The sequence below is a fragment of the Salvelinus fontinalis genome, chromosome 3, assembly GCF_029448725.1.
Source record: "Salvelinus fontinalis isolate EN_2023a chromosome 3, ASM2944872v1, whole genome shotgun sequence".
NCBI classification, from domain to species: Eukaryota; Metazoa; Chordata; class Actinopteri; order Salmoniformes; family Salmonidae; genus Salvelinus; species Salvelinus fontinalis.
Window position 1 is genome coordinate 45657551 of NC_074667.1, and position 13897 is coordinate 45671447.

Sequence of the window (13897 nt, forward strand, 5' to 3'; positions counted from 1 at the left end):
TGGCTTAGTAAAGGTTTTGTGTGGTGGAATATTCCAATCAAGTGAGACTTTGTCATTTCTTCAAACAATCATCTTTATTCAATATCAATTAATTATTGCAATAATGAGGCTGGTCCACCCAACACCCTTGAGTGTTGGACCGAGTAACCTAACCTTTATATCGCATGACACTAAGTATGCTTAGTCATGGTTGGTTCCACCCGTCCCATGCAGATTGGGGCATCAGAAGCCACTCTGGGTTCATCCTGTCGTTATCTGTCTTAACCCCTCCCTGGCTTAGTTTCCCAGATGCAAGGATGATTTTGAGACAATTAGGGATTGTTCTACTCCTAAGCTATCTCTAGTAAAACACATTCTTGTCTATGAAATGCAGTCTTTAACTCATTTGTCAGCTCAAGCCATCTCTAGTGACCATACGCCCAGATTAGCTGCAGAGAACTAGAGTGGAGACCATAAAAACACAGACACTAGCAGGACAGAAATGTCTTACTATTAGTTAAATATTAATGGTTAACAATTCGTATCAAATAAATCAGGTAAATACGTAATTTTTCTCTCAATTGTCAAAACCCCTGATATTCCACCCTAAAACCTAGGATTGCAAAACACAGATGTACAGCAATACTCTGGAGGTTTGATATAACTAGATCACATCCAGTCCTGTCCCTGTGCCTCCATACTGGGTTAATACTCTGTCTTGTCCAGCCTGATCAGACATGGCCACAAGGGACACAGTATTCATCACATCTGATGAAAGGACACAACTCTATTGTTGCCTCAGTGTGAGAGCACTGTGTCTGTCCTGCAGCCTGAAAGATGGTGTCACAGTGTGCTGCCTGTTTCCAATCCTCTCACACGTTATCAGCCTGGGCCCAGCACGAGCCTCAGAGGCTGCTGCAAATGGAACACATTCCTGAGATATAAAGCACAATACGCACTGTGCATAAAGTGCACAGAGGGAAAGAAGGAGACATATTTCTGTGATCATTTTAAATCATGTTTATGTATGGTCACAGACGGTTACCCTCCAATGAATCACACATAATAACACACTGCAGAGTTTATGCCAGAATGCCGAGCCAATGTACTCCAATGAAGGCTGAAAACATAGGCACACCCCTTGGTGGAGGTCTTAAGGTCGAATTAAACATGGTGGCATGGCATGCCATTTTGACTCGGATTGGTGCCCTCCACCATAGCCTGGCATCCCCAGAGGCCTGAGCATGTTTTTCAATGAGTGTGTGTGAATGAGTCATGTCTGGGGCTAAGGCTGGCGTTGGCAGGAGTGTGTCTGACTGGCAAGGCAGTGTATTCAGCAGGGAGGGCTGCAGCCAGCAAGGAGCTGTCCCTATAATCCAGGGTAAACACAGAGCAGTGTGACTGCATTGCACGCCTCAAACATGACTGAATCCAGCAGAAAATAAATCGATAGACTGCTGTTACTTCCTGCTTCTGGCCCATCTTGTTATTCTCTATAGAAGGTTTGGCTTGATCTTCACAACACTGAATTCACCTCTGTTGGTCTCTGTATTGAGGAACTATGCTGCACCTTGTCGTTTCTATAATATTTGTCCTTAGCTTTACGGTTTCAATGAAAATTGAGGGATTACATATCATTTTGCACAGACACAGACATAATACTTGAGGCGCAACTAAGATCTTAATGCAAATGATGTTGAGGTTCATAACACTGAAGTTGGTCATATGATTTGGATTGTAATAATTTACAATAAAATAATGGCTTTCCCAAACCACTGAACACAGCAACTCAAGGTGGTCTCCCATGATATTGTAAACTGGGAGCTTAAAATAGGGTTTGAAATGGGGTGCACTCCTGTGGGGGGGGGGGGGGGGGGGGGGGGTGATTTGTGACAATCCATTTGCTTGGGCAGAAAATGGAATTAATTTTCTGCATGTACAGAAAACAGAGCTACAGCTCACACCTGTGTGAGAATCATGTAACAGGGCCCGGAGATTCACTAGGCTAAGATTATTCATAATGTTTCACTACAAAGGCCAATTGAATACAACATGTTATTATATTAGCATAGAAACTAGATAAGGAATGTCTAGTTACTGCAGATGTGAGAGAGAGATTGTCAGGAGAAGGACATGTGATAACTTTATTCAAATCAAAGGAGAGCGAATGCTTGGTAGAGCGACGGTAGCCAAGGCTTTGCTAGTGGCCAAGGCTCTGCTGGTAGCCAAGGCTCTGCTAGTAGCCAAGGCTCTGCTGGTAGCCAAGGTTCTGCTGGTAGCCAAGGCTCTGCTAGTAGCCAAGGCTCTGCTGGTAGCCAAGGCTCCGCTGGTAGCTAAGGCTCCGCTAGTAGCCAATGCTCTGTTGGTAGCCAAGGCTCTGTTGGTAGCTAAGGCTCGGTTGGTAGCTAAGGCTCTGCTGGTAGCCAAGGCTCTGCTAGTAGCCAAGGCCCTGCTAGTAGCCAAGGCTCTGCTACAGTATTAGCTAAGGCTCTGCTGGTAGCTAAGACTCTGCTGGTAGCTAAAGCTCTTCTGGTAGCTAAGGCTCTGCTGGTAGCTAAGGCTTTGCTAGTAGCTAAGGCTCTGCTAGTACCTAAGGCTCTGCTAGGCAGCTATCTCCAGTCAGCACCTGTTTCTCTCCCTCCCAGGAGCCACAGGATTGACCTTTTATGTGTATCCTGCACAGCACAGCACAGCTTGCCAGGGCAGTGACATTTTATTTATTTATCTGGATATAGAGTTTTGATATTTTCCGTGTAACATTTAGATTTGTAACTGACATGTATAACAACCAAAGAACTCCATGATGAAAGGATGGCAACAGAACAGGGCAGCAATGTCGGTGCCAGTTAAGTGTTTCCCCTAGGATTTCTTTCAGCACCGGTGGCAAAGGTGGTATGTGTTGTATGTTTTAGAGAACAGGGAAAGAATACACAAAGTGTGTCTGTCTGCCAAAGGGACCAGAGGAAAAAGGAACACTCTAGTGATTTCCCCCCTGATATCTTTGAGGCAGAGACAGATGGAGATGAGACACGAGTGGAGATGGAGAGATCCCAGACACCACTGTGTCAATCCTCCAGTCCTGTCTTTCCCCCCCTTCCCTGGCTCATACACAACATACACTGCCAGACATCCTGTTAGTAGTTAGCAAGGGAGTGCAGCCATGGCCACTTCTGTCCAATTCTAGGACACACATTACCATTTTTATTTAACCTTTACTCTAACCAGGACGTCTCATTGAGATAAATAATCTATTTTCCTATCTTAAGGGGACCTAGGACCAAGAAGGCAATTCTTTCCAAGCTAAAGGCTTTGAGCTGGCCAAATGCTTCCGTACCATTTTACTGGGAAGGTGAATGGTTTGTGAAGCAAAGAGGCTACAGTAGAGAGCTGTTGGTCTGGAATCAGATAGGACATAGTGTGTGGCTTGTGGGGGCTCCACAGCCTTAGAGAGCCAGCTTGGCTAAGCCTCCAGAGTTGCTGGGACTTAGACGAAAGGAGCTGGTGCAGTGCAGGCAGATGTGGACTCCTAATTTACAGTCCTTTCCTTCGCGCATGGCACTTTTATTACTACTATAATTGACTGGGATGAAGTGAGTGCAAGTATGGAGCCACCAGTTCTCCCTCATCAATGTTGATCAATGTTCCCTACCCTAGATTAATAAGGACTCATATAAACAGGATGCCTGGTAAACGTGCCATTTGTTCTCCAGGTCCAAAGTGACTAACTAGGTTATCTTGACTAATCAATGTGAGAAATGTTTTAATTTAGACAGATGTGAACTCAAACTAAAGCATAAAACACATGATAATCAGTAGCTTGTGAAAAGAAAGAAAGTCCTACATAACATGTTTTTTCAAGGCTTTCACTCTCCTTTCTCTAATCCTTTCTCATCCATCAATCTACTCATCCATCCATCCATCCACTCATCCATCCATCCATTCCATGCAATATTCTAGAGTCATTGTTTTTCTCCTGGTTGAAACATCTACATAAACTATGCTAATGAAATTAACCGAGGAAGCAAAAGGGTTGATGCTGCCTGACTTTGAATCCCTAATGATTCTCGCCATCCCTGGAAAAAGCCTGATTAATTTAGGAATGTCTGCCGCGCTGGAGAGAGTGACTAATTCCTGGAGGATTCGACTATTTAGGAGAACAAGAGGGAGGGGAATAAAGAAAACGGAACTGGATACATGGAAGCATAATAATACATTTGGATCCTATCCTGCAGATAGGGGAAGCAGAGAACACCTCACAGAGAGAATGAGCCCCTTCAGATAGGGGAAGCAGAGAGAACACCTCTCCTGCTAATCTAGCCCAATGTATTGATTGCAGTGGGGATGGAGGTCTACACTGTGAAGTGATTACTGCAATTCCATGTTCCGTTGATGTATGTTGTGTCTGAGAAAGCAGAGCAGAAGAACAAGGGTGAAACCGTTTCAAGATGCTATTTTTCAGTGTGATTCTGTGCTGTCTCTGGGCTGTATCTCTTAGTCCTGTTTTTAATAATGGAAAACTCTTGTCATTGTAAAATGTCACCCTTGTAAAATTGGAGGGAGGTTATTCATATAATTATTTTAATCAAAACATTTTATGAATAAAACCCTGTTTTATGAGTCCTTGCTAAAGGTTTATGAAAGTTTTATTATAACATGTTCGGTTTATTTATCTTCTATTTCAGGATGATGTGAAGACCGTTGTTGAGGATATCAACTAGAGTGCAGCCTGACTGAGTACAGCCTTGTTCATTCCTGCCCTACAGCACTAGACATTTTGTCTGAACTTGTCATCTCTTAGAAGCCCTATGGGGATGGGGACCTGTTTGGATATAGGATGCACTTACTGCGGCCGTACTAAGGAGCAGTCATGGGCCCTGACGTGGTGGCTGTTGGTCCTGATGTCTATCTCTCTAGCAATGGGCCAAGATCATTCCGTCAACACTTTCCAGTCAGAGAGGAGAGAGTGGACCCTGAACCACCTGACAGTGCACAAGACCACTGGTGTTCTCTATGTTGGTGCTGTGAACCGGATCTACAAGCTGTCTGCCAACCTGACACTTCTGGTCTCCCACGACACAGGTCCTGAGTACGACAACAACGCCTGCTACCCTCCTCTTATAGTGCAGCCCTGCTCAGAGCCCTTAGCATCCACTGACAACATTAACAAACTGCTGCTCATAGACTACTCCCACAACCGCCTGCTGGCCTGTGGCAGCCTCTACCAGGGAGTCTGCAAGCTGATGCGACAGGACGACCTGTTTATCCTGGTAGAGCCCACTCACAAGAAAGAGCATTACCTCTCCAGTGTCAACCAGACAGGCACCATGTATGGTGTCATCGTGCCCTCCTCGCAGGGCCAGGACGGCACCCTTTTCATCGGCACAGCCGTGGGTGGGAAGCAGGACTATTTCCCCACCATCTCCAGCCGTAAGCTGCCCCGCGACCCAGAGTCCTCTGCCATGCTGGACTACGAGCTCCACACAGACTTTGTCTCCTCTCTCATTAAGATCCCCTCTGACACGCTAGCTCTGGTCCCGCGCTTTGACATCTACTACATCTACGGCTTTGCCAGCGGGAACTTTGTCTACTTCATGACCGTGCAGCCAGAGACCCCAGAGAATGGGATGCCAGCTGGCAGTTCCCCTGGTGACCTGTTCTACACAACCCGCATCATACGCCTCTGCAAAGGGGACACAAAGTTCCACTCGTATGTGTCTTTGCCAGTGGGCTGTGTACACAAGGGAGAGGAGTATCGCCTTCTACAGGCCGCCCACCTGTCTAAGGCAGGGAAGGTATTGGCCAGGTACTTCAACATCAGTGCCCAGGATGACATCCTCTTTGCTGTGTTCACCAAGGGTCAGAAGCAGTACCACAAGCCTCTGGATAACTCCGCCCTGTGTATCTTTACCATCCGAGACGTCAACGCCCGCATCAAAGAGCGCCTGCAGTCCTGCTACCAGGGAGAGGGCAACCTGGAATTGCACTGGCTGCTGGGAAAGGACGTGCAGTGCACCAAGGCGGTAGGTACCTGTAGCTAAACCCCTGAAGAGGGCTCTGCATCCAGTCTCTTCATTAACATCCAGCTAGCCTGGGGCCAACCAGCATTGGCTCCTCTGATGTGGTATACATGCACATTATTCAGACAGTGGAGCTGACAGGTTAGAGAATGTAATATTTGAAGCTCTTTGATTACCCCACAGCCTTGATTACACTAACAGTAGCCAGAATCCCGCTGAAGAGTCCCATTCACCGTTTCTATATTCCAAAAGAGCAGCAGAGTAAGTGGGGGAGATGAATGTACAATGCTAATCAGAGGAGTTTTGTATGTCGCTTTGATTCCATTTAGAGGCTCAGGCTCTCTCTCTCTCTCTTTCTCTCTCACTCTCTCTCTTTCCATTTGTGACTGTAACTCTGTGTGATATGAGGCTGTCAGCGTTCAGAAAAACGGTAACAAGGACATCCATCAAGGTTGTTATTCAGCAACTCTCACCCAACCACTTTGATTCCACCATTGCCTCCAAGATCCTATTTTGCTAATAGTCATATACTGCCTCTTACCCATGTCATCCATCTGTTCCAGTGCAGAAGAAAGCAGAATAGATACTCTCGAGAGGTGCAGGAAATGAAAGTACAAATGTGTTGCCCTAAAAAGAGAGATTTCTATTCTGTCTGACAGGCCATTAGTGGATGTTTGAGGTGGGTTGTGCTAGATGTAACAGGACTGCTTAGCATGCGAGCTTCTTTGATGCTTAATCAAAACCTGACATCTCTGGGACTGTGTATTTGTGTGATGTCAGATCAAGCGATTTAAATCACAGAAACCGGAACAAAACACATGGCGTTCTGCAATTAAACTGCTCAACAAACACACTGTCCTGGCATTGTTTACAAATGTAACAGCCCCAATAACTTTTGAAGTTGCGGCCTTGAAAACCTTGGTAATTGTGTGTAGCAAATATGTAAGGATTTTTACAGCAGTCTTTTCAAGATTTCTTACTCTCATTCTCTTGCTCTCTGTCTCACCCATCTCTCCTTGTCTTCCCCCATCTCTCTCTGCAGCCTGTGCCTATCGATGATCACTTCTGTGGGCTGGATATCAACCAGCCCCTTGGGGGCTCCCAGCTGGTAGCTGGCCTGACGGTGTATACTGAGACCAGGGACAGGCTGACCTCTGTCATCTCCTACGTCTATAATGGCTACAGCGTGGCCTTTATCGGAACCAGGAGTGGCAGACTGAAGAAGGTGAGCATGGGGGATTCTTTCTCCACACCCACATGAAAAATATTATAATATACTATGGTATAAATACTAGTATTTTTTCACTACAGTGAATACTGTAGTATTTCAGGGACTATACTATAGTATTTACAGTTAACTATAGTACAACTACTGTATTAAATAAAAATTGTAGTATATACTATAGCAATTATTTTTGTGTTTTTACGGATTGTAGTAGACTGTACTGTTTTTGCGGACTGTAATATTTCCTGTAGTGTTTTTGCGGACATGACTGTATTATTTACTATAGTGTTTTTGTTTTATTATCTTTGACATAGAAGTAGAGGTTTTCTCCTTGAGGAAACCTAATTGAGAAATACTAAAAGAGCACATTTTCCATAACCTGTAGGTAGGTAGGTAGGTAGGTAGGTAGGTCTGAACGGATAGTTCAGAGCTTCTGCTCTTTTCTATAATACAATATAGGGTCTACACATGGCATGTACTGTAGGTTTCTCACTTATGGGTTGACAAATTGGGATATGGAGGAGGGGAATGGGCAGGGTATATGCAAATTAAATACTGTAGTATTTACTACAGTTAAAAAAAGTGTGTTTTTGTCATATTTTTTGCTGAAAATAATTTAGAAGTATTTTATAATTATTAGATGACGCTTACCTGACACACTTGTCTAAATTGATGGGTCATGTGAAGGAAATGCTATATCAACCCCCCAGCCACATCTAGCTAAGTGGATGGGTCACTATTCTTCATGAAATACAATAGATGGCCGTAATCACCCCCAGACACACCTGGCTAATTAGATGGGTCATGTAATAATCCGGCCAAAGTGGAGTCTTTTGTTTAGACATGTAGCTAGCTAGGTAGCTAGCTAGCTAAATAATGAACCATTATAATCCAAACTCATACTACTATCAATACAAACATTGTCATAGCTGTACTAGGAATCTGTAGGTAGCTAAAGCCAACAAACTATGTTCAATGTTAGATAACTAACAATAGGCTATAACTAGCAATGCAAATGGATTTCTTATTCAAATAATATTACTGCACAGATCATACAAGTAATGTTTGCTAACGAGCCAGCAAGCTAACGTTCGCTAGCTAACTAAAAGTACACTTTAAACTGCAATAAAAATGACTTTCTGACAAAATTAGAAACTTAAATCTGAAAATAGCTAGACTCTTACCCGTACACATGGATGAACACTTCACGGCAGGCTGTAACCATTTAACTCTGTTTAGGTTTGTAGATACATCTTGTTAGGCCAGCGTTGTGTCAAGTCACTCCGGTTCACACTGACCGTGTGCAGAAAGTAGCCCATCATTTTTTCCAACTGATCTGTCGATAGCGCCTGCTAAATTCAGGGCATCAATGTTGTCGAGAAAAGTAGTTCTCGATGGCTAACGTCATATCTTTCAAAAACTGCGTGGTAGAAAGGACTATCAACACATACTGAACAGCTCACGTTACAGACAGAAGCATGCTACATGGCAGACCAATCCAAATTCATCTCCCGGCATGTCCATCCCACCCATTATCTCAGCCAATCATGGCTAGTGGGATGGTTCCTGTCTTTTTCAGTGGCTAAACCGACTAGGCTCGTAATTTAACAATTTTATTTGTATTTATGGATGGAATACAAGTTTGTTATTAAGGCACATGAAATATCATGTTTCAGAAGGCATTTCTGCCCAAAATCCCGTTTTGATAAAATACATCTATGTTTAAATTCAAATCCCTCTCCTGTGAAGTAGTGATGTGCTACATACGCCTAGTTTCTTGAAACGAGTCACAAATGCATCCAACATTCTCCACAGTGATAAACTATGATAATTTAGTAGTATTTCCTTTGGATTAAAATTATAAGCACACAGCAAACAAAGCTCTCATGAATGCTCTCAAGTGCAGATACTGCATTAATTATAGCTTTTTGAGAACTAACCAAGTGAGGAAACTCTCGGAAGTATATCTAAACGATTCAAGCTTTTCAAAAACATGACTTCACAGTGGACAGGAAGGAGATATTTGGTGATTGAAGGGATTAGTAGAGAATCTCAGACAGGAGGACGACTGGCAAGGAAGGTATGTTTGAGGCTAAATGGAACTGCATGCTGTGAACAGTAGTCTCAATACAGAAATCTTCACAGTAGATAGACCGTTCACTACAAATTCATATCTACATAGCATTAGAGTGACAACATTTACTGATGGCATGTCTACGTTTATATCCTCTGCTTCCCTTGAGTTCTGCTTGCATTAGGATATTTAAACATATGCTGTACTTAGTACACACCCATGAGCATGCATGCAAAGACACCCGCACGCACACAAACATTAACACACAAACATTAACACACACACACACACACACACACACACACACACACACACACACACACACACACACACACACACACACACACACACACACACACACACACACACACACACACACACACACACACACACACACACACACACACACACACACACAAAAGCGGCAGCTCTACCCTTTAGCTCAGTGCGAATATTGCCTGTAATCCATGACTTCTGGTTGGGGTATGTACGTACAGTCACTGTGGGGACAACGTCCTCGATGCACTTATTGATAAAGCCAGTGACTGATGTGGTGTACTCCTCAATGCCATCGGACGAATCCCGGAACATATTCCATTCTGTGCTAGCAAAACAGTCCTGTAGTTCAGCATCTGCATCATCTGACCACTTTTCTATAGACCGAGTCACTGGTGCTTCCTGCTTACATTTTTGCTTGTAAGCAGGAATCGGGAGGATAGTGTTATGGTCAGATTTGCCAAATGGAGGGTGAGGGAGAGCTTTGTATGCATCTCTGTGTGTGGAGTAGAGGTGGTGTAGATTTTTTCCCTCTGGTTGCACATTTAACATATTGATAGAAATTCGGTAAAACTGATTTAAGTTTCCCTGCGTTAAAGTCACCGGCCACTTGGAATGCCGCCTCTGGATGAGCGTTTTCCTGTTTTCTTATGGCGGAATACAGCTAATTTAGTGCGGTTTTAGTTCCAACCTTGCTCTGTGGTGGTATGTAGACAGCTACAAAAAATACAGATGAAAACTTTCTGGGTAAAAAGTGTGGTCTGCAGCTTATCATAAGATACTCCACCTCAGGCGAGCAAAACTTTGAGACTTCCTTAGATATCGGGCACCAACTGTTGTTTACATAAATGCATTGGCCCCCGCCCCGTGTCTTACCAGAGGCTGCTGTTCTGTCTTTCCAACAGAGTGTATAACCCGCCAGATGTATGTTCTTAATGTTGTCGTTCATCCACGACTCGGGGAAGCATAAAATATTACAGTTTTTAATGTCCCGTTGGTAGGATATATGTGCTTTCAGTTCGTCCTATCTATTTTCTACTGTTTGAAAATTAGCTAGCAGAACGGAGGGCAAGGGCAGATTAGCCACTCGTCGCCTGGTCCTCACAAGGCATCCTGATCTTTTGCCTCGAAATCTCCGTTTCCTTCTCCAGCGAATGTCCAAGAAAAACTCTTTGTCCAGTTTGAGGTGAGAAATCCCAGTTCTGATGTTTAGAAGCTATTTTCAGTCCTAGGAGATGGTAGCAGCAACATTATGTACAAAACAAGTTACGAACAACGCGAAAAAACAATCAAAATAGTATGATTGGTTGAGGGCTGATAAGACGGCAGCCCTACCCATCGGCGCAATCACCTGTCACCTCAGGTGACTTAGAGGAGTCTCTGGTTATGTAGTAGAAACTGTGGTATGGGGCCTTGGAAGCTAGGCATACTGTAGAATGTTAATTTTGGGGATTTAGGGAAAACCTCAAGGATCATTCAGAAAACGTCCTATACCTTTGAGCCAACACTGCTGTATGTTTTTATTTTCTTTATCAGACGAGCACTCTCACACACTCAGAACACACACACACACACACACACACACACACACACACACACACACACACACACACACACACACACACACACACACACACACACACACACACACACACACACACACACACACACACACACACACACACACACACACACACACACATACACACTTAGAGTGCATTCATCATATTAGTAATCATGTTTGGTAATAGCATTTGCTAACATACAGCTTGTTCAATGCTAGGAATCAATACAGCTCTCTTAGTAGCAGTGATGTCATGTCTGACTGATTAGTGCAGGGGTGTAATACAGACATCTACCTATTTGGCTCTCACTAAACACGTCCCCCTTTCATTAGGCACTGCAGCACCATCCTGTCTTCGCAGGACAGACACACACTCCTCTTCATCAGCGTTCAGGCAAAGTCATGATGGATATGGGCTAATCAATGTCCACTCTCCAGTCTGTCAGTTAGAATCTGCCCAAACACACAGCCACTCAACCCTGAAGGTTGCCAGACGTACTGGCCTTATGTCATTGTATTTTTATTCTCTTAGAAAGACATTATGTTTGGAAAATGTCATGAATCTTTGTTGCTAGAGTGTCTTTGCCACCATACAGTACTGTATCTGGGGCAAAGGAATAAGGGAGACTGTAAGGATACTAGACTAAAATGAATAGGCTAGCTGAAGAGAGTGCTCCCAGTCTATTATCCATATGGTATGATAGATAGACTTAACACACTTTGCCCATGCTAGTCACATCTGGTCACATTCTGTGGGATTGGCAGGCCAAAGATATGTACTGTGAACTGATCATCTTTCATACCAACTTCCAGGGAAATGGAAAGCTAGAAGGAACATTTATGTACAGTAATGTTTACCTCTTTTAGAACCCTCTCAAATGCTTCATTGATCACAATAATCTCACAGTCAATTCCATATGGCAATATTTAAAGGGAGAGAAATGTAAGAACATGTTGTAACGTGGGTCCGGGAAGCTGTCTGGCAACTTTCAACCACCCTTTACTTTACTCTGCGGTCTGACTCATCCCAAACCATCTCAATTTGGTTGAGGTTGGGGGATTGTGGAGGCCAGGTCATCTGATGCAGCACACCATCACTCTCCTTTTTGATAAAATAGCCCTTACACAGCCCAGAGGTATGTTTTGGGTCATTGTCCTGTTGAAAAACAAATGATAGTACCACTAAGCGCAAACCAGATGGGATGGTGTGTCACTGCAGAATGCTATGGTAGCCATGCTGGTTTAGTATGTCTTGAATTCTAAATAAATCACAGTGTCACCAGCAAAGCACCCCCACACCATCACACCTCCTCCTTCATGCTTCACGGTGAGAACCACACATGCGGAGATCATCCGTTCACCTACTCTGCGTCTCACAAAGACACAGCGGTTGGAACCAAAATCTCAAATTTGGACTCATCAGACCAAAGGACAGATTTCTACCGGTCTAATGTCCATTGCTTGTGTTTCTTTGCCCAAGCAAGTCTTTTCGTCTTATTGGTGTCCTTTAGTAGTGGTTTCTTTGCAGCAATTCAACCATGAAGGCCTGATTCACACAGTCTCCTCTGAACAGCTGATGTTGAGATGTGTCTGTTACTTGAACTCTGTGAAGCATTTATTTGGGCTGCAATTTGAGGTGCAGTTAACTCTAATGAACTTATCCTTTGCAGCAGAGGTAACTCTGGGTCTTCCTTTCCTGTGGCGGTCCTCATGAGAGACAGTTTAATCATAGTGCTTGATGGTTTTTGTGACTGCACTTGAAGAAACTTTCAAAGTTCTTGAAATTTTCCACCGCCCTTCATGTCTTAAAGTAATGATGGACTGTCATTTCTCTGTCCTTATTTGAGCTCTTCTTGCCATAATATGGACTTGGTATTTTACCAAATAGGGCTATCTTCTGTATACCACCCCTACCTTGTCACAACACAACTGATTGGCTCAAACGCATTAACAAGGAAATAAATTCCACAAAATAACTTTTAACAAGGCACACCTGCTAATTGAAATGCATTCCAGGTGACTACCTCATGAAGCTGGTTGAGAGAATGCAAAGAGTGTGCAAAACTGTCATCAAGGCAAAGGGTGGCTACATTGAAGAATCTCAAATATAAAAATATATTTTGATTTGTTTAACACTTTTTTTGGTTACTAAATGATGCCATATGTGTTTTTTCATAGTTTTGATGTATTTACTAATATTCTACAATGTAGAACATAGTAAAAATAAAGAAAAACCCTTGAATGAGTTGGTGTCCAAACTTTTGACTGGTACTGTATGTGATGTAGTATGCAAATTTCGGGACCACCTTTGGCTCATGAATGCTACTTTCAGAACTACTGGCTAAAAATTCTACAAAAGTACCGAAGAATATCTTTAAAGGATGGAATCACAACACGCTACCACTGAGAGATGCAGCAAACCATGCTAAAAGAGCTCTTGAAGGGAACAGGTAAATTGTATTAGTTCCTTACTAAGAGTATATGGGGTCATATGACATTCTAAAACTTATTTGTAGGGTTATTTTACTTTCTTGTTTGTATCCAATGTTGGCCTCCAATGTTGTCCTCCAATTTTGGCCTTTAAGATGAATTCCCCCTGTCGGTATCGGGAAAGAAAACACACCGTTCTAGGTCTAAATATAATTCAGGAGTAAAATGTATTTCCTCTTGTAACGTTAGGTTACAGTTTGGACATTTAAAGAAAGACAACAGAAACACTAGAGTAGAAAAAGGCATTTAGCCAAAGCATTAGTAACCTTCCT

At 43.3% G+C, this 13897-nt stretch overlaps 1 protein-coding gene across 3 annotated transcripts in view; it reads left to right on the forward strand.

The window, feature by feature from the left end:
• The window catches only part of LOC129850525 (plexin-A2-like), a 77452-nt gene that overhangs the window by 12577 nt on the left and 50978 nt on the right, over window positions 1–13897 (forward strand). For all 3 annotated transcript variants that reach the window (XR_008758812.1, XM_055916898.1, XM_055916894.1), the window contains exons 2-3: window positions 4662–5999; window positions 7039–7221. Coding sequence is in view for 2 of the 3 variants with exons in the window: in XM_055916898.1 (XP_055772873.1) it covers window positions 4785–5999; window positions 7039–7221 (1398 nt within the window). In the remaining variant the exon portion in view is untranslated. The remainder of the gene's footprint in view (window positions 1–4661; window positions 6000–7038; window positions 7222–13897) is intronic.